The 20,528-nt window shown below is 36.0% G+C and overlaps 1 protein-coding gene across 3 annotated transcripts; it reads right to left on the bottom strand.

Annotated features, from left to right (window-relative positions):
* Nucleotides 1-44: 44 nt before the first annotated feature.
* On the bottom strand, nucleotides 45-19,137 carry si:ch73-70k4.1. 3 transcript variants are annotated; one of them, XR_012384208.1, is made up of 5 exons: nucleotides 18,929-19,137; nucleotides 18,696-18,831; nucleotides 12,094-13,439; nucleotides 554-1,225; nucleotides 45-357 (listed from the first exon to the last, which is right to left on the bottom strand). XR_012384208.1 is itself a non-coding variant. In XM_678237.9 (4 exons), the coding sequence occupies exons 1-4, from the start codon at nucleotides 19,093-19,095 to the stop codon at nucleotides 1,153-1,155; spliced, it is 1,722 nt and encodes a 573-aa protein (XP_683329.6). In that variant the 5' UTR covers nucleotides 19,096-19,137; the 3' UTR covers nucleotides 45-1,152. The 3 variants fall into 3 exon arrangements, 1 of the variants encoding a protein (XP_683329.6); XR_012384209.1 differs by having other exon boundaries at nucleotides 45-216; nucleotides 1,094-1,225; XM_678237.9 differs by having other exon boundaries at nucleotides 45-1,225.
* Nucleotides 19,138-20,528: the final 1,391 nt, after the last annotated feature.

Here is a 20,528-nt window from a genome sequence, read left to right as displayed (position 1 = left end):
GTGATTTCTGAGTGTAAAAACCCCCGAAAATCAAAACAGTAGTCTGTGAGAGAGCATGTTATTTATTGCATAATGCACGCTTTTCCATCAAATAAGAAATGCGGAAACACTTTACAATAACAATACTACATGAATAATGATGTGTTCATATGTAAACTAAACATGAACTCATCACTAGTTCAGAATAAAGTAATGCGTGCGCTAATCATGAACTAACTTTAAGTCACAAGAGTTCATTTGTAAATAACAACTACTCTAATTACTTGTTAGTACATGATTGTTTGTTAATTAATCAGAGCTTATGCTTAATTTAATTATAATGAACTCATGTTAATGTAAAATTATATCATGACTTTACTTGGAGGGGCACATTGTCAAGAACCCATTCTTAACTACTTATGAATTCCTTATGCACATTTGTCTAGTGTTTACACTGAATACTATAGTAAAGTGTTCTGTCAACATCAACAGTTTAAACACAGGAGTTGTTGAGTAATTAAGGAAGAGTTAATGATAATGTGCCCCTCCAAGTAAAGTCATGACATAATCATACATTAACAGCTCATGAGTTTAAGCTCATTTAGTTTAAGCTCATTTAGCTCATGAGTTTAAGCTCATTTAGCTTAAATGTTAATTAATACAGTAATTTACAACATGTACTAACAAGAAATTAAGATGGTAACACTTAAGTTTAGGTCATAACTCATGCTATAAACTACTGGCTTATTACTTGCCTATTATTAAGATATGAGCTGTTCATTAGTAGCTATAAAGTATTATCTTATCCTGCATCCCTTATAAAACCTACAGCCAACTTCTACCTTACTAACTAATAACAAACAGCTAATTAGTAGATTATTAAGCTAGTAGTGTTACGTAATGGTTAGTTAATACTGTGAATTTAACCTAAAGTGTTACCATAAAGGTAACTATTATTCACACATGAACTCACGTGAGTCAAGTTGTAGTTAAAGTTAGTTCATGATTAGCGCATACATTAACTCATCATTAATTCATAATAAAGTCATGTTTAGTTTACATATTAATCATTATTCATGTATGGTTATTGTAAAGTGTTACTAGAAATGCTTACATACACTGCACATGCAATGTAAAAATCCAAAATAATATAACAGTAATTCCTAATAATAATCACCAAATAATATCATCGTGCATTTCTGATAGGCATTGCGCAAGATGTCCATCACATTCCATCTGGGTGAACCTGAAAAACAGAACACATGCAAACTTTAATAATACTAACACACAAAACTGCAAAGCTCTAATAGAAAAGCACTAAAGAGAAAACAGGATCGTTTGCGGTTTGCAAAACAACACAAGCGAGGCTGTTTCTCTCTTGCACAACCGCCACTTCTGGAAACAAAAGAAGATTTTTGAGTCATGATAAGTTATTGATCCCTCTATGTCTTTCAGAACTCTATTTGGGAATAATGCATGTTGATGTAAGTCTTGGACTGTAGAGAAAAGCTGTTTACAATGTAGCCGATCCCCTGATATCACTCTAAAAGCATTTATCTGGAAATACTTCAATAATTCATGACTCTCTTATATCAGATTTTCTCGTGGTATCCAACAATTCTTAACAAGCATTTGCTGAACACATTTTAGTCAGAATTCATGCACTTTTTAAAACTTATTTTGGGAACACAATGTATTAAAATTAATGCAAGTTAACTTTAAATCTGCAACCCGTTTGTTATGGTATTTATTCATCTTAAAGGGATAGTTCACTTTTTGAATTCAATTCTTTATTTCTATAGCGCTTTTGCAATGTAGATTGTGTCAAAGCAGCTTAACATAGAAGTTCTAGTAAATTGAAAGTGTCAGTCCAGTTTTTAGAGTTGAAGTTCAATTTAGTTCAGTTCAGTGTGGTTTAAATTTCACTGAAGAGCAAATCCATCGATGGGCAGCACCTCGAACTGAAAGATTTCCTCAACTTTAATTAAATACTCAAGTGGATGTAAACTTTCACTTTTTTTTTCATCTGTTGAAAACAAAAGAAGATATTCTGAAGAATGTTGGAAAAATACAGCCACTGGCATCCATGGTAAAAGCAAAAATATTAGGTAAGTCCAACATTCTTCAAAATATCTCCTTTTGTGTGAAACAGAAGAAAGAAACTCTGACAGGCTTGGAACAAGTAGAGGATATGTAAACGATGAATGAGGGAACTATGCCTTTATGTACAATGGTCTGTTCCTTGTCAGTTCGTAAGATAATCGGTTGTCTGCTTGACTTCTCGTCGATTAATCAGTAGGGTTTGATCGATTATGTAATACTTAACAAGTGAAAAAAATCAACTCTGCCTTAGAAGTTGTTTCTAACTCATTTTGTGGCAACTGATTCTCCTCCCTGCGTTCACGTGGGTTTCCAGGTGCTCCGGTTTGCCCCACAAGTCCAACGACATGCGGTACAGGTGAATTGGGTAAGATAAAATTGTTGGTAGTGTATGTGTGTGAATTAAAGTGTATGGGTGTTTCCCACTGATGGGTTGCAGCCTGAAGGGCATCGCTGTGTAAAACATATGAATACGTTTGTGGTTTATTCTGCTGTGGCGACCCCAGATTAATAAAGGGACTAAGCTGAAAAGAAAATGAATGAATGAATGTTCTCCTTTAGATCGATCTCCTGTCTTCAATATCCTCCTGATCCTGCTTGTTGTACTGTGCAGAGGACATCCTGGGCTTTCTAGTGATATGTCATTTGATTGGCTGGCATGCTAGGAACCACTTCATACATTGCATACAAAATGGCCGACATACAAACGAGCACAAGGAGAGAGGTATGTAGAATTTTGCTAATTTTTAAAATGTTTTTTTACTATTATTATTATTACATATATATTTGTTTATTAAAGTGTCAGGAACAATACATTTCACTTTCAAAGCTGTTAAATTGTGTGTTTCAAAATATCATCCTTTTTTAAATGTCAACTATAGTGGACACCAGGACCATCACAATGTAATTAAAAAAATACAAAAGACTGCATGTTGTAGGAGGCAGAGGATTCTTTATAAGATAGCTGAGGGAGACTCTGACTTAGAGTCTCACAATCAGAGAATTTGAGAATTAGAGACAATTAGAGAACGACAACCAGTTTTAAATCGTTTTTATGTTGAGTTTGTTTTGGATTAACATCACTTCTATTTTTTTTTTTTTTGAATTCGGCTCTCGTTCAGACTAAACTGTTCCAGGAATTTCAATACAAGCGAAAAAAAAAAGGCTTTTGTTTTGTTTTTGTTACATTAATGTTGGAGTAATATCCCTTTACAGCCATATCCTGTACAGTTTTGTCATCTGAGTTTGGCTGTTGTTTCTAACTAAAATGGTCCTGTGGTCCACTACAGTGGCCATGCTGTAAAATTAAAAATAAAAACAAAACATAAAAACTCTAAAGTGTAGTTTTTTTAACCCAAAGGATGATTGAAAAAAAAAATTTGTTTTTTTGTGGGGGGGTATGTGTTTTTGGGTCAATGTTTTAGTTTTAATGGGCACTAAGAATTCTAGAATTCCATTTCTATTCATAAGCTTTATGGATTCAATTCCATTCGCATATCTGATTTGCATATCAGAAACGATATCTGCTTTCTTTTAGGAAACCAAAGCTTTGAACTATACTGTTTTTATAATAATAATTTTAATAAATAATATATTGTAGATTTATAAAATATGTGAATATAGTGCATATGTTTGAGTTTCTTTTTCTAGTTAAATATAAATGAATAGCTTTCCTGTGATAAATGGAATATTGTGTGATGTTACTGTTTACTATACAGCTCTCTGGAATACTTCATTCTGATTGGTCAATCACAACATTCCAAGGTATGACAAATGATCAAGCTAATAGCGGAAAACAGGGTACTACGTTTTCCGCTATTCGAATCATCTTGAGCATCAGTGAATACATTCTTGTATTCCTATTCATTCAGATTAGGTGTCTAACTGTTTAGTTTTGTGGCAAGTATTGGATAATGTACATTTAGGCGGTTGTTTTCGCAGAATAAAGCCCTGATCAGCCATTCCTTTCCTATTCTGCAAGAACAACTTCCTAGACAAAAATAACCCTTTACTTGTTAGCTGTTTTATTCACGGGTTCCTTCTTCTGAGGCTCATTCATGTTTATTTTGTGCTGTAAGTTACTTATAGGAAGGAGGAAGAGATGACTGATTCAGGTGTGTTGAGCTAAGGTAATTCAGCAATCTGTTATGGCACATTACAGAAACACTTCAATATTTTTGGAACATTAGAAGTCCCTTAAAGTAAAACAGTTGACCTTTACTATTTTTGAATCCATACAGCCGATCTCTGGGTCTGGGGGAAGCACTTTTAGCTTAGTTTAGCATGGATAATTGAATTAGGCAATAATCAAAAGACTTTGATATTATGTAGCTCTTGAAAACAGTCCCTGGCTAGGAAAGTAGGTAACAGCGCTGCATAATATCATTGTGTCTGCTGCAGCCATGGTATAGCAGCAAAGTTCTTTGACACAGGAATAGTTGGTATTGGTCAATTACCAAGAAAATAGAACATTTTCCTTTTTTGTCAGCCTTTTTTTGAAGTGAGATGATAATGGTCCAATCCGATCCATTGATTTAAGCTAAAAGTGCTCCCACCAGACCCGGAGATCAGTTGAATGAATTCAAAAATCATGAAGCTCAACAATTTAACTTTAGGGTAGTTGAGTCTATTGTTGAGTAAATGAGCCTATTTCCAAAAAAAGTCACATTTATACTTGAATTTAATGGTAAAAGTGACTGCTTAAAATGTGCTATTTTACAAGTCACTAATATGTGTGTACAAATGTTAACCGCAACACACTCGTTTTGTCATTTTATACCTATTGACAAGAAAATGGCAACTTTTGGTTTTCTGTCAGTCTTGGTACACAATGTAACTGTAGGATAATCAAACTTTAAATAATAAAATTATCAAAATGCTTTTTTGATTTAAGCGAGATGCTAATGGTGCAATCCAATTCAATTATTTATGCTAACCTAAGCTAAAAGTTCTTCCGTCAAACCTGGAGATCAGCTGAATGGATTCAAAAATCATAAAGGGTAGTTGTAAAATGAGCCTATTTCCAAAAAAAGTGGAGTGATTCTTTTAAAGTCACATTTATATTTGAAACTAGTGGTAAAAGTAACAACTTAAATTTTACTGCTTTACAATTCACTGATATGTGTGCACAAATATTACCAGAGAACACTAGTTTCATCATTTTATACCCATTGACAAAAACAAAAAAAACTCTAAGGTCATCGGGTGTCTCAATTTAGATTTTCCCAATTGAACATTACCAGTAAACATTTCAAAACAGCAAATCCTTCCTCCCCCAAAATGACATTCATTTCCACTGGCATTCGTGTGTTTGTATTTCCTATCCTCTCTAATCCCTTTTCCAACCCAGACAGCCTGATGTTTCCCAGCAGCAAACCTCAAACCCAATCCACCCATTCCCCTGATTCCCTCCATCTAGATTTCCATCTCTTCTCCACCAGTCCCGCTTTCAATACGTGCCTCATTCTCTATCTCTCCTTCCCTTGACAAGAGCGCTCATTGTGTCTCTCTGACGGGGCTCCTTGTGTTCTTCAGACTGGCCAATGTACACACGGCGGGCAGAAAGCGGGCAGCGGCGCGCGCCAGTCCTGCGTTCGCAACAAAGTGCTGCCTTGTTCAAACTTCCCACAGCGCCCAAGGAGAACTGATCTCAAACCTCGCAAAAAATCTGGTGACTTTCTGACCCGACTTTCTGATGAATAACTGTCTTTCTGTGGGGTTTCTCTTCCTGCTCTCTTTAGGTACACTCACAGTCTGCTGTGTTTCAACATTGAGTTTCCTCTTTCAGAGAATTGCGCCAAAGTTCGTGGGTAGAGAAGATCATGAACCACTTTTATTGAAGAGCTGGCCTTCGTTAAAGATGAATGTTTATCAATATGCAGTTCTGATGATTTTTTAATTCAACACCAAAATTTAAGGTTAAAAAGAAAAGTAGGTAGCAATTTACAAACAAGTTTAGTTCATTTACGAGTTAATGAGTATTATAAAGTTAACATTTGAAGTTTTAGAGATTACTGGTAAACTTTACAAGAAGATCAAATGAGTAATAATAGAGGTGTGACAAGATCTCGTATGACGAGATTAAATCGCGACGAAATGTCTCGTCGAGGCGAAAAGTGGTCTCATGAGTTGTGATGTTATGAAGCATGGCGTAATTCAAGAAACTTAAAAAAATGTCAACATCAAGTACGGGTTGCCTAATTTTTTCATAAATCTAGTTTATAGAACTCTTATTCGATTATTCAAAACAATACGATTGCAACCTATTTTCATATTTCAGTCATTTCTGTTAAGCAAGGCTTGTTGCAGACTTAAAGGGCCACAAAACCCCTGTATCAGCAGGGTGTTTTCACACCTCTAGTTTGGAAAAAGTCAGGAAAGCGGGTGTGTCCAGCTCTATTTAGGTGGGAGTGTCGGGGGAGAGAACGAGGGAAGGTGCATAAAAATTTGCAATAAAAGTTTTGGTTTGAGCACACGCTGATTTGGACAGAGGCAAAACAAACGCACAGACGCAGGGCAGAAAGACAGTGACTGTGTTAACATGGACATCAGTAATCAAATTATTTGCAAAATTTTTTAATGGTGGACTTTAACTGCAGTTTGGCACTTTCATTTAAGAACATTTCAATCATGCCCCTTGTGACAAACGAGATATGTCTGAACACTGTACAGGTAAAACAGTCTTTGAAGCTATCATGCATATAAATGAAGTTGCACCGCATACACAACCGAGTGCGCTGATTGGTTTGAACCAAGTCTTTTTCATGAATAATGCAGCACACTCAGAGATGTCACCATGCACTCGCAGATAGACATACAGTCTACACGCTGGATTACACACAAGTATCTAATCGGTGTGACGCAGCTACAAAAAAATTTGTTTCAAACCGGAAAAATGAGTTTGCTCGAAATAACGCAAAAACAACCATTTTTCACTTTTCGGTGAAAAATATGTTTCCTAATAGTGTTTTCAGCAGTGTGGGACACACATGACTGTCAACAGCTCAAAAAATGTGTTTTGGTGTTTCGTGACCTTTTAATAACCGAGCTGACAAAATTTTCAAGGTTTGTGGAGTAAGAAACACGTGTCTCTGTCCCTTGAAATCGACGCGGAGTCTGGCTGGGTGCAGCATTTCATAGGTAATGCCAGCGTTGCGGAGGGAAGTTTTTACATCCTTGAACTTGGCCCGGGTGTCTCATCACCTCTTCGGACATGGTCAGAAAAACACGAACAACCGTGCCGTTAAACTCCAAATGTACCTGCTCGCGACTAAATTTCAAAATAAGTTATTTTGTTTGATATCGGTGTAGTCAAACTACCATTTGCGTAGGGAATGAGTTTCATTGAGATTTTTGTTGCCCAACACAATAAACACGAATGATTTCGAGGGGTCTCTCAAAAGTGCCTTCTCCAAAGCGTTTAGTGAACATTGATGACATGAAAGTCACTGGATTTTGGCCCGTTGACTCGTACGTTTTGTCTCCGCGAATGGTTCTCCAGGTCATCCAGCTTAAGTTTCAGATCAGCGTTCTCTGTTTGAGGTGTTTCACAGTTTCTCCACTGCTGTCAAACGGCCATCAGAAACAGTAAGTGTAGTTTCAATGTCGCCGATCTTTTAGGCTTGTGTGGACAGGTTTGTTTGTAGCGTTGACACTGCCGAGCAAAGTTCAGATAAGAGCTCAGATCGCAGTGAAGACATTTCAGAGCGAATAGTGGATGACATTAATTCCTTTAAGGAAGCTGTTGTTATCTCTTCTGTTTGAGCTGCAGCACTAGCTATATCATTAGCTCCCTGTTCGCTCCCCTTGTCAGTAAGCATATCTACAATGTTTCGCCCTGACTTCACTGATTTCGGCATTCTTCCTTAAAGTTGTACGCTTAAGTTCCCAGTTAGATAGAGAGATATAACAAAATCAGAACTACTGAGAAAGGATAGATAAATGTACACGGAGCGACTTCCAACCACATCTACTCCATACGAGGCATAGCGGAAGTCGAGTTGTGATGTTATGGAGTGTGAGGGCGAAATTAGCACTGAAGATTAGAGGGATTTTTAGCAGTATTTGCATGTCCTTTTCCGCATGGAATTCCTTCAAATAAAAAAAAATGAAAATTTTAAATAAAATACCATTCATTAAAAAAAAAATTAAAAGACCTAAATTGTTTTGCAGTTTAAGATTTTGTTTCAGTTGAATAAAAATCTATTTTCCATTCATATGCTGGCAAATATTTTGCCAATATTTAAAATGATAAAAAGACAATTTTCCATTTACATAGACTAAAAGCAAGATATTTAGCAGTTTTGCATGCCCATTACTCCATAGAATTCATTAAAATAGAAATAATATAACATTATTTACAAGTTGATTTTAAAAAAATCACCTAAATAGTGATAAATAATTTATGATTTTTGTTTTCAGTTGAATAAAAGACGATTTCTTATAAATAGGGTAAAAATCGTCTCGTTAATTCAATTTCGTGTCTCATCTCATCTCGTAGAGTAAGCATCTCGTCACATCCCTAGTAGTTAAGAATTTGTTTACAATGATATAACAATTATTAATAATTCTACAACATTTTTGTTAATGGTAATTTGAATTTCCATATATACTAATACATTTTTAAGATGAGAAATAGCTGTATTTGTTACAGTAGTTGGATTTACATAATACAGTAAACTAAAGTGCAAAAAAACAACTGCAATTTTATAAATAATAACAAGGAATTTTCAATGTTGCATAGAATAATTCTCACCAATAGTTCAATTTAGTTGATAAATGAACATAAGAAATTACTGAATCGAAATCGAATTTGTCAGGCAAGCACAGTTGTCTGATCCGTAGTAAATCTTCGAAGGCCCGAGGGCGCTATCGAGCAGAAACTCCAAATACCCACAAAAAAGAAACCAAAGCTGCGTCCGAAATCGCATACTTTTATACTATATAGTAAACTAAAAATAGTATATAGATTTCGAAAAACAGTATTTAAGAAGTACCCGAATTACCTACTACTTCCGGGGAGATTCTAAAGTGTGCATTGCATGGACGCTACACTATCCCATGATGCACCATAAGACAATTGATGAATGGGAGTGAGGCGATGCAACTGACGTGGCTAGGTCAGGCGATGATGACAGAATGGCGGATGTAGTACATCCGAGTTCCATTCATCCTACTCACATGCATACTGTAGAGAACATACTTTTTTAATGGCCGAGTAGTACGTTTAAATTGCAGTACCTACTGAGTAGTAAACAATTTCGGATGCAGCCCAAAAAATCCTTATAGAGGTTGCTAAATAAACAGAACACTTAACGGTTGTTGCTATTAAATTAGCCTTTTGTTAAATTACCCATTAATTGTACTTTATTAACACCTACCCCAACCAAAAACCCAACCATCACATTAAAGTAAAAACAGTAATTATGCAAATATTTATATTATTTATTAAATCATCCATTCAATTGTATTTTATTAGTGTCTACCCCTACTTCAACCAGCTTACCCCTCACAGCAAAGTAAAAATATTAATTATTGTTGAGTGTCACAAAAATGATGCTATATTAATGGGACAATCCGCAACTGTATACCATCAAGACTAGTGGTTCCCAAAGTGGGGGTCGGACCCCGCAGGAGGTCGCTTAGTGATTTATCAAAATCAAATAAATTGTATTAAATTATTAAAACTGCCATATTTTATCCATAACTAACAAAAGGACTAATATTTTAGTAATATAGTGAGGGTCACGAGTCACTGGCAATGTTATTTTGGGGATTACAGGCTGATATACTTGAGAAGCCCTGATCTAGACTTTACCGCGTTTAACTGCTCACAGATTCGTCCCACAGAAGAATTGATTTCATACATTGAAGAGAAGTTTGGAGTTAAAATGTTATTGAATGTATTATTTTTTACATGCTTTTATATGTAGCAGCAATCCACAGTCGTAGTTCGCTGAGAAGCTACGCAAACATTAATCATTATCTTAGAAATTTCCCTTATTGAGTGCATAAATCGTCTGTGATAATAAACATGGTATTGTGCAGCTTGTCAGTGAGTTACGCAATGTACTTTATTATGAAATTGCGCATGAAAAGTCAGCCTACTGTGAAGCGCTACCGACTAACTTAGTTTATGCATTATTAAACTTAAAAGAACAATAACAATAAAAAGGTAACTGTTTATAATAACAAAACTCATCATTTTCAATACTATGAGCATGTTTACTAGGCTATGATGTTCAAAAGTTTTTCTTTTGCATTTGTAAAAAGTAAAAAAAAAAAAAAAAATGTAATAGTCATTTTTCAAATAAGCCGTAAAAATGTTTTCAAAATAATTGCCAAAATGCATAGAAATAGTGTTGTGTAAACAAACGTCTCTAAAAAGTTTTTAATGAAGTATCAGGGCACTGCCATGTGAAACAATCCCTGTACCACAAAGCCACCACGTTATTTAAGCCTCAGAATCCAATGCCATGTGTTGCGTAATACTTTGCATACTTCATACTATTGTAATACAACAACAACGGCAGCTGCTGAACGTTGCTATGTTCATCAAAATAAAGAATCGGGTGTTCATGAAGCCTCAAATAAATATAAATCCCAACTGAACTGGATCCCGTGCTCTACATCTGCATGGATGACATCACATCATCTAGGAGTGAGTTACATAACAATGGCTGTGAAATCCATCTTGGGGCGCAAACACTCCAAACCGTTTCATTTAGGGAAAATAAAGCGTCTTTCTCCAACAAATGACTAATTCCATTTTGGCTATTGGAAAGAGGTGAGAGAATGTGCGATTCCGTCCACCAACACTTCATCGTCCAGCCTAGTCAAGCTGTTTTGCCAAGCGGTTAGTGAGGGTGAGAGCGTGTATGTTCTGGCTTTACCTAAAGGAGCAGCTAAACTGGCTCTAGTGCCAAAGCTGATGTCAGTCTTTCAGTCTCTCCTTTCTAGAACATGCATCTGCTCTGCAAGTACAGCACATCACGTCGCCTGCATCCTCTTTTGAGTTGCTGTTCTGCAAAATACCTAACCTCTGAAAGAGTCGAGATTTGACTTCAGATCTGGCATTCTGAAATACAACCATCAATTTAACCCCGATGACTTCCAAAAAAGACTTTTAGCCAAAGAAACCAACCAACAAGGGTTCTCCACCAGCTATTCTGCTGCCAAAAACAATGCCTTATTGGGGAATGTTGGGATACTGTGGATTTCAATGTGACATTTTGGGTTCAAGTTTATTTAATGGAATTAAATAAATTTTTAGGGGTTTTGCTCATTTGTTTACACAGCAACATCATTTTTAGGGCCTGAAAACTTTTGTACAAAAGTTAGGAAAGCAATCGAATGCTTTCATTATAACGTTAGATGTGTGCATTTTTAAAATATAATGTAATCAAACGAAAAATCTAAATGAAAGAGATTCATTCGCTGCTCTTTAATCAGAATGTGTAAGTTACACAGTGAAAAAAGGTTAATGAGATTTAATAACTTGATTCTATTTCTTTATAAAAGCTATTAGTTTTAATTATCTGAACTGTTTTCTAATTTATTTGCTGCTAATGTGTACATTTTATTTTTTCTTTTGTAAATAATAATAATAATATTTCTAAATAAAACATATTACTGATAATTTAACTGTTTATTTACAATAAATTAATTTTAGATGGGTGGGAATATCCCTTATTGTGGTGGCTATATCGCTTATTTTTACATCCCAATTATGAGAACTCGTAAATGAGAGAGAAGCCAGCAACTGATGTGGGTATATCACGTGCTGATGACAAAATGGCGGATGCAGTATGTCCGAGTTCCTTTCATACTACTCACATTCATACTGTAGAAAACGTATTTTTCTAACAGTCGAGAAGTACGTTTAAATTCAAATGTAGTACCTACTGAGTAGTAAGCGATTTTGGATGCAGCCAATAAGCTTTCTATATTTAGATACAGACTATAGAGTTGCAGTGTGAAGACATGTAATTGCACCCTTAGATGAAACTTACTCACCCGGCTGGAAATGGCATCAGACACATGGGACAGCACTCCAGTTCTGACCTGTGTTCTGCTCCTGATTTTGTTTCCAAGCCTGATTCAGATCCTTCAGGACTTCTTGTTGTTTCCAGTCCAGATCCAGATCTACTTGCTCCAGAATTTGCTCCAGATCTTCCTAATCCTGATTTTGCTAGTTTCTCTTCACCTGAATTTGTTCCAGATTCTCTTGTTCCTGATTTAGCCTCCTGTTCTGTTCCAGATTTTGTTTCCAGTCCTAATCCAGATTCACTTGATCCTGAATTTGCTATTTTCTCTTCCACTGAATTTGTTCCAGATCCTCGTATTCCTGATTTTGCCTCCCATTCTGTTCCAGATTTTGTTTCCATTCCTAATTTGGATCCACTTGCTCTTGCGTTTGTTCCCAGTCCTGACCTAAATACCATTAGTCCGTTTTCTTCCTCCTGTACAGTTCCAGATTGTACTAGTCCTGACCCAGATCTTACTAGACCTGATTTTGCCTCCTGTCCTGATCCAGATTTTGCTCCCAGTACTAATCCAGATCCACTTGCTCCAGATTTTGTTCCCAGTACTAATCCAGATCCACTTGCTCCAGATTTTGTTCCCAGTACTAATCCAGATCCACTTGCTCCAGATTTTGTTCCCAGTACTAATCCAGATCTACTTGCTCCAGATTTTGTTCCCAGGTCTAATCCAGATCCACTTGCAATTGAATTTCTTCCCAGTCCTGATTTGGCTCCTTTGGCAATTCCAGATTTTGTTCCTGTTCCCAATCCAAATTCTCTTACTCCCGATTTTGCCCTTTGACCTGCTCCAGTCTTTGCTTCCTGTCCTGATCCAGACCCACTTGCTTCTTGTTTTGTTTCCAGCACTAATGCTGGTCCTTCTGCTCCAGAAAATGTTCTTATGCCTGATTCAGATTTTCCTGCACCCATTTCTGCACTCTTCCCTTCTACTGACCTGACTGTTCTTGATTCTGCTTGAGATCTTCTTGTCTCAGACACATTCCTTGCTTGACCAAATCTGTCACCCTGATCATCCAACAATTTGCAATCTTCAAGGCAGTTGACTCCATCATCTAGTTTGCGCTGCTGAGTAGTTTGTGTACTGCATACTGGCACACTGTCTCCATCAGGTGAAGATGCATGTTTCTCTTGATCAGAAAGGCTTGGTGGATCAGATGCCCTGGTATTTTCTTCTGCTGGAGGTTGTGAAGGGTTCTTGGGGTCATTTGCTGGTGGTGGGTGAACAAGGAATGATGGAGCTGGCAGACCAGGAGGTGGATTTACATCTTTGTTTCCATTGCACCATCTCCAGTCACTTACTGTTTGAACAGGAGATTTCTGAGGGAACAGATAAAAATATAGCTCACGGTAATAAGTACAGAAATTATCACATTTGTAAATTACACCCTTCCAATAGTAACATTAATTCATATTTTTAAATGGTGCTGCTTGCAGTGTTAAACTTGACAGCAAATTTTGATTTAATTTTAGTCTTTCCATTATAGTTTTTAGTCATAATTTAGTCTTCTGAATAATTTAAGTTTTAGTCTAGTTTTAGTCCACTAAATTTCATAAGATTTTAGTCAACTAAATCTACTCGAGATTTAGTTAATTAAAATATTTTTTTTTTAATTTAAGTGTAATTTAATTCAAATATTGTATACATTAAATTCATTCATTCATTTTCAGCTTAGTAGCTTTATTAAACTAGGGTTGCCACAGCGTAATGAACCGCCAACTTATCCAGCATTTTTTTTACGCAGCGGATGCCCTTACGGCTGCAACCCATCACTGGAAAACAACCATACACACTCATTCACACGTACACTATGGACAATTTAGCTTACCCAATTCACCTATAGCACATGTCTTTGGACTTGTGGGGGAAACCGAAGCACCTGGAGGAAACCCACGTGAACACGTGAACAAAGAAATGCCAACTGACCCAGCCGAGGCTCAAACCAGTGACCTTCTTGCTGTGAGACGATCCTGCTACCCACTGCGCCACTGTGATGCCTTGTAACTTTTCCATTGAAGACCAAAAATTAGATATCACTGTTTATTTATATCATAAGTAATACGTAAACTATGTGTCAGCAATCAATTCACATATAGCATGTAACATGTAACAGTAGCCTATTGAAAATGCAGGATTATTTAGCAAGCCCTTTCTTTTAATGTGGTGTTACTAGTGGGGCCTGAACTACTAGTCCATTAACCAGTCTGTTGGACAATTTCAACCCATTAAATACTTGAAAGGTCTTAAAATTGTTTAAGTTCACTTTGCAATATCAGTCTATGACAAACTTTACTGTTGTAGATTGTGTTACAGTACATGTGGCTCAGCTGTATAGCACTGAGTAAATAAGTAGCGTAATGAATTATGACTGGCAAATGATAATGTGTTGCAAAATGTCCCATGGCTCTGTTTACTCATAGAGGAATTATAAAGTGAAGATGTGCGTAAACGATAAGTGTCATTAAGCATCATGAATCACACAGCAAGATTAATTCTTATTGGATATTTTTAAGAAAACGTCTCTCAATCACATTCTCACTTCGTTTAATTAGTCCACAAAAATGTCAGTAGATTTTTATTATAGTTGTAGTACTCATCACTTTATTTAGTTTTCCTCGGTAGAAACTTGTTCATCATGAAAATTATGACGTAAACATTTCGTTAACAAAGGTAACACTGGCTGCTTGGACACCAGCTTTGTTAGTGGTTTAAAAGAAAAACCAAATCAATGTATGATTTCTAAATCCAAACCGATGCGATAAAGAGCTAATTAAAAAATTTTAACATTATGTTGCCTTTTTAAAATACTCCATTATGAAAAGATAAACACTTGGAGAAAATAAATGTATATTATTTGACACTTTACATACAGTTGAAGTCAGAATTATAAGCCCCCCTTTGATTTTTATTTATTTATTATTTATTTCTTTATTTATTTTAATCTTTTTTAAAATATTTTTCAAATTATGTTTAACAGAGTAAAGACATTTTCACAGTGTGTCTTATAATGTTTTTTTCTTCTGGAGAAAGTCTTATGTTTTTTATTTCAGCTAGAATAAAAGCAGTTTTTATTTTTTTGAAAAGCCATTTTAAGGTCAAAATTATTAGCCCCTTTAAGCTATATTTTTTTTCCGATAGTCTACAGAACAAACCATCGTTATACAATAACTTGCCTAATTGCCCTAACCTGCCTAGTTAACCTAGTTAAACCTTTAAATGTCACTTTAGGCTGTATAGAAGGGTCTTGAAAAATATCTAGTTAAATATTATTTACTGTCATCATGGCAAAGATAAAATAAATCAGTTATTAGTAAGAAGTTATTAAAACTATTATGTTTAGAAATGTGCTGAAAAAATCTTCTATCCGTTAAACAGAAATTGGAGGAAAAAATAAACAGGGGCTAATAATTCAGTGGGTTCAATAATTGTGACTTTAACTGTAGATAGGATATAAAAAAGCCAAAACAAAATTATTTAAAGTCTTTGGTCAATGAAAAACTTTTAGCACATATTAAAAGACTTTATGCAATCAAACTTAGCCTTTGCAAACCTGTTAAGAATAAAATAGAAATGTGGTGCATGGCTAAATATGTATGGTTCATTAAAAGAATATTAGATTTTAATACAATCAACTGAATCTTTTAAAGAGATGTCTAAATTCTGATATTTTCGTCTAATTTTATGTTTGTGATTCATGCCTCGAATGTTATCTGTTGTATGTTTTTAAGTAACAGGACACCAAAGTCGACCCTATTCATGGAAAATGTCATTCATTAAATAAACATGCTGCCCAGGACAGCACACCGCAGCCTTGTTGCAGATTCTGGAAAAGGACAGTTCAGTGTCATCCATTCTCTCATCCCCATGGAAAACAACATTTAGCCCACTGTTCCCAAGAACATAGGAAAATGTGAGATTGGAGATTTCACAGTTCAAGGGTGGGTCCTGCTTTTCAAGACAGTGATATACGATTGGCAATTCAAAAATGACATTTAAGTGAAGGGAATGAAGTGTTTAGTGCATTTTGCCTCATAGTGACTGCATGAAGTCATATTTAGATATTACTGCGTCTATTTGCATCTTACATCCATTTCAGGACACAAAGCTGGATTTAACACCTCACAAATCTTTCATGACATCTATTACAGAGGAAAGGGTGGCACAGTGGCTCAGTAATTAGCACTGTCGCCTCACAGCAAGAAAGTCAAAGGTTCGAGTCCCAGCTGAGCCATTTCTGTGTGCATGTTTCCCCCACCATCCAAAAGACATGCGCTATTGGTGAATAGGCCATAGTCTATAAGTGTGTGAGAATAAGTGTTTGGTTGTTTCCCAGTAGTAGGTTGCATCTGGAAGGGCATTCATTCATTTTTTTTGTCGGCTTAGTCCCTTTATTAATCTGGAGTCGCCACAGCGGAATGAACCGCCAACTTATATAGCATATGTTTTACGCAGTGGATGCCGCAACCAATCACTCGGTAACCCATACACACTCATGCGCACACATACATACACTATGGACAATTTAGCCTACCCAATTCACCTGTACAGCATGTCTTTGGACTGTGGGAGAAACGGGAGTACCCGGAGGAAACCCACGCAAACGCAGGGAGAACATGCAAACTCCACAAAGAAACGCCACTGACCCAGTCGAGGTTAAGTCAAGGCTCAAACCAGCGACCTTCTTGCTGTGAGGCGACAGCACTACCTACTGCGCCACTGTGTTGCCGCTGGAAGGGCATCCACTGCTTAAAATATATGCTGGAATAGTTGGTTTATACTGCTGTGGCGACCCCCGATAAATAAGGGACTAAGCTGATGGAAAATGAATGTATTACAAAGTATTATATACAATAATATAAGTACTAGGGCTGGGTGATGAATCTTATCAAACTGAGATTGATTATAAGCTCATTTCTAGTTTAAACAGTTTTGTTGAGCAATAAATAAAAAACGAATGTTTGCCTGTAAATTAATTGTTATATTTTTAAAATATTAACTACAATTTTAAATGTCTCATAGTTCCTTTGGTTATAGAATCATAAAACAGTTTCCAAAAGAAAAAAAAAAAGTCAAACAGAATTTAGAGGAGTATATGTAGCATATTTATTTGAATGTGTGCAGATTATGAATTTTTTTTTATCTGTGCAGTTTATGACTACATCCTTTCTTCTGAAGGTTAACAAGTATGTGAAAAGCATTTATTTCCTTATTAAGGGTAAATTAGTATTGTGTAAAAAAATGCCATCATTACAATAAGGCTGCACATCACATCATTTCAGCATAAAAACTGCAATGTGCGTCTCTGTAAAAGTTGCAGCATGTCTCATAGGACTGGGCGATTTGATAATCAAAATCTCGGTTAATTGAACATTTTAACTCGATTGCGAATAATGAACGATTCTTTTACTTACTTATTTGTCTCTTTTTCGCCCACACTCGTCAACATAGTCCCAAGTCAACCATTCACAGAGCTTGCGCTATGCGTCATCGCGACGTGTAGTTACATTTTTTGAGAGGTCAGCGTCGGCATTAGTCACAGCGACGACAGGTATGCGACCGCGAGAAGGCTGGACCAGACCATAGGCTGTTTCTCAATTCCAAGAACACAGAAAACAGACTTGCTTTCTTGTGAAGACCGGTCTTGCCAGGTCAACTCGGGAGAACGAACGCGGGGTGTTTTCCCCCTTTTCAAAATATATACTTTGCATAAAGACTTTACAAATATACATTACACACTATATGTAACAGATAACAGATTTTAGTACAAATTTCAGCGAATAAACACCCTTAATGTGTTTATTCCTTTATTAAGATTTTCATGGTAATGTTTATATTCACTGTCTCATTTAGGGAAATCCTTCTTGAGATAAAGAAGTAAATATTTCTGAACTTTAATAATAAATCTATAAAAAATGCTGCGCTTCCCATCTCCAGTTGCAATGACTTCTGGGACTTCTAAAGCAAGTTTGGTGCTCAAGTCTGCATCCATGTGTCCTCGATATCAAGAACACATCTGGGAAGTTTCACGCGTCCTCCGTTCTTGAGTATTGGAACGGTAAGGAAAGTAATTGAAAAATTGACCTGGAAAAACTAGACCGATTATTATTATTTCGATCATTCCTAGAGGGTTAAAAGCTTTTAGGCACACACAAAAAGATAAGTTTTCGTTTTAACAAGGATTATGTTCGAGCATTAACAATGTAGTTTTATTTCACATTTGATTATTTAACTGCTGTACATGAATACTGCTAAACACCCCAGAAAAACAAAATCCACTGCTGGTTTCATTTTCTGAAATGTGCATTAAATCTGATTCAACCCCATTCAAAATAATAAATTAATTCCAAATAGTCATCTACTCATCTCAGGAATTAATTTACATACTTCAATAAATATAACACTTTCAGTTTTTGGAAACATTGTTGTGATCTATTGTGTCCTATGTAAACATTATTGGGATAAAAATCAACCAGTACTAAGAGATGGTCTAGTAAGTTACATGTTAAATGTATTATTTACAACCTTTTTAATGATAATAACCAGTGATGAATAGGTATTATACCAACATTTATTACCGTGGATGACGGTGGGGGGAGCTGTGGAATGGACTCTTCCAGATCATCTGACTGTAGGTTTGGGCAAAGAGCTGTCAAGGTAAGAGCCCAGAGTCTCTCGGCATCACTCAGCTCTGAGCTCTCCCACCATCTCTCCCTGCAGCAGTCAATGTTCAGTCACAATACATTTATTAATTGCAAAAATCACAGTATAATAGTATGTGAAAAGGTCTCCTCATACTGAGCATACATACCTGCCTGTTGATGTTGTGGCGCAGCTGCTGTCCTGTAACGCTACTGAACACCGGCTGTCATTTAACTTTTTGATCAGCGTTTGCTGTTCGGATTTATAGTCCTCGACTGATAATTTCTTCCTCTTCAGTTTAGACATCACAGTCATTCGGTTGTAAACACACTGCATCTCTTTCAGACGCACATGACTAAACCAAACAATAAAAACTACGCGGGAGTTTCTTTGAATTACTTCCGTGTTCGGCACAAACGAGTTTTCAGCGTTAAAGCTGCGCACCGTTTGCGCAGTGAGGTGAAATTTCTTTGCTGAATTATAGCCACTGATTTTTTTTTTTTTTTTTCCAGATCTTAACTCTTGTGTGCTGTTGGGGCTGGGTTTTTTTTTTCGATAAGTATCAAGTTTGCCACAACTGTATCTGTATTTCAGCAAATGGAATGATTTTTGGTGACAAATCTTATTTTGACACCCATTTTAGGGAAATGCCGTGAAATTTAAAAAATAAAAATAAAAGGACAAAATCTAATTAGGATTTTTACTAGGACTATACGTAAATGTGTTTCATGTTTTATCTTAATTTTGTTTAAACAGGGTTCACTGTCCTAGAAAACCTGGTAAAGTCATGGAATTTCAACAAGGCATTTTCCAGCCTGGAAAAGTTTTTAAAAACAAATAAACCCAAAATGTTTTGGAAAAGTTATGGAAATTTGTTTAAGAAATATCTGTGTACTTGAATATATAATATTGGGTAAGTATGAAATACATTTTGTTGGGTAAAAACCGTGCATTTTCATGCATGTTGTTTTATTTACTTTGTGTACATAGACATTACATAAGTTAGGTCTGATATTTACCTGAAAGTTTTGGAAAACTCATGGAATTTTAGTAGTAAAAATGTGTATGAACCCTGTTGAAGCATTTTTTATTCATCTACTTATACATTATTTAAAGAGGTAATTCACCCCAAAATAAAATAACTGACATTAATAACTCACCCTCATGTCAATCCAGACCCTAGGCACTTTCGCTCATCTTAGGAACACAAATTAAGATATTTTGAATGAAACCCAAAAGCTCAAGATCACGAGAGAGTCCAATAACATCCTCAAAACATGTTCATTATGCGTCATCGGTGGTTCCATTGTATTGTTATGAAGCTATGAGAATACTTCTGTGCACACAAAAAATAAAAATAAGGACTTGTGATTTAGGCCTACCAAGTAAGGCAGGCACTTTTTTCCAGGGGTTTCAGTACAGCGTAACCGCTATTACGTCATCGGGTGGGCGTGGCCTATATGTGAATTTGCATAGGTCACGGATCATGCGCAGATTGTGAAAACAGCCGTTTGATTCAAATACCTGTACGTATTCGCAGGGGTTTTGCGTCCAATGCCTTTTATATGCAGTACTTTAAAATAGCTGTCATGATCAGGTGTTTCATGTGAAATCAGTGTATGTTATATTAAACAAATTAACTTAAGTTACCTCTCAGATTACATTAATACTGTTATAACTTAAGATACCTGTCCCGATCCCAGGGCTTTTGTGTCAAATACTTTATATATCATAAACAGTAACATCAGATACCTGTCCTGATCCCAGGG

This window comes from Danio rerio, chromosome 8 (genome assembly GCF_049306965.1).
Source record: "Danio rerio strain Tuebingen ecotype United States chromosome 8, GRCz12tu, whole genome shotgun sequence".
Lineage (NCBI taxonomy): Eukaryota > Metazoa > Chordata > Actinopteri > Cypriniformes > Danionidae > Danio > Danio rerio.
Note: the sequence above shows the minus strand (reverse complement) of the source record. Positions and strands in the feature narration are given on the sequence as shown.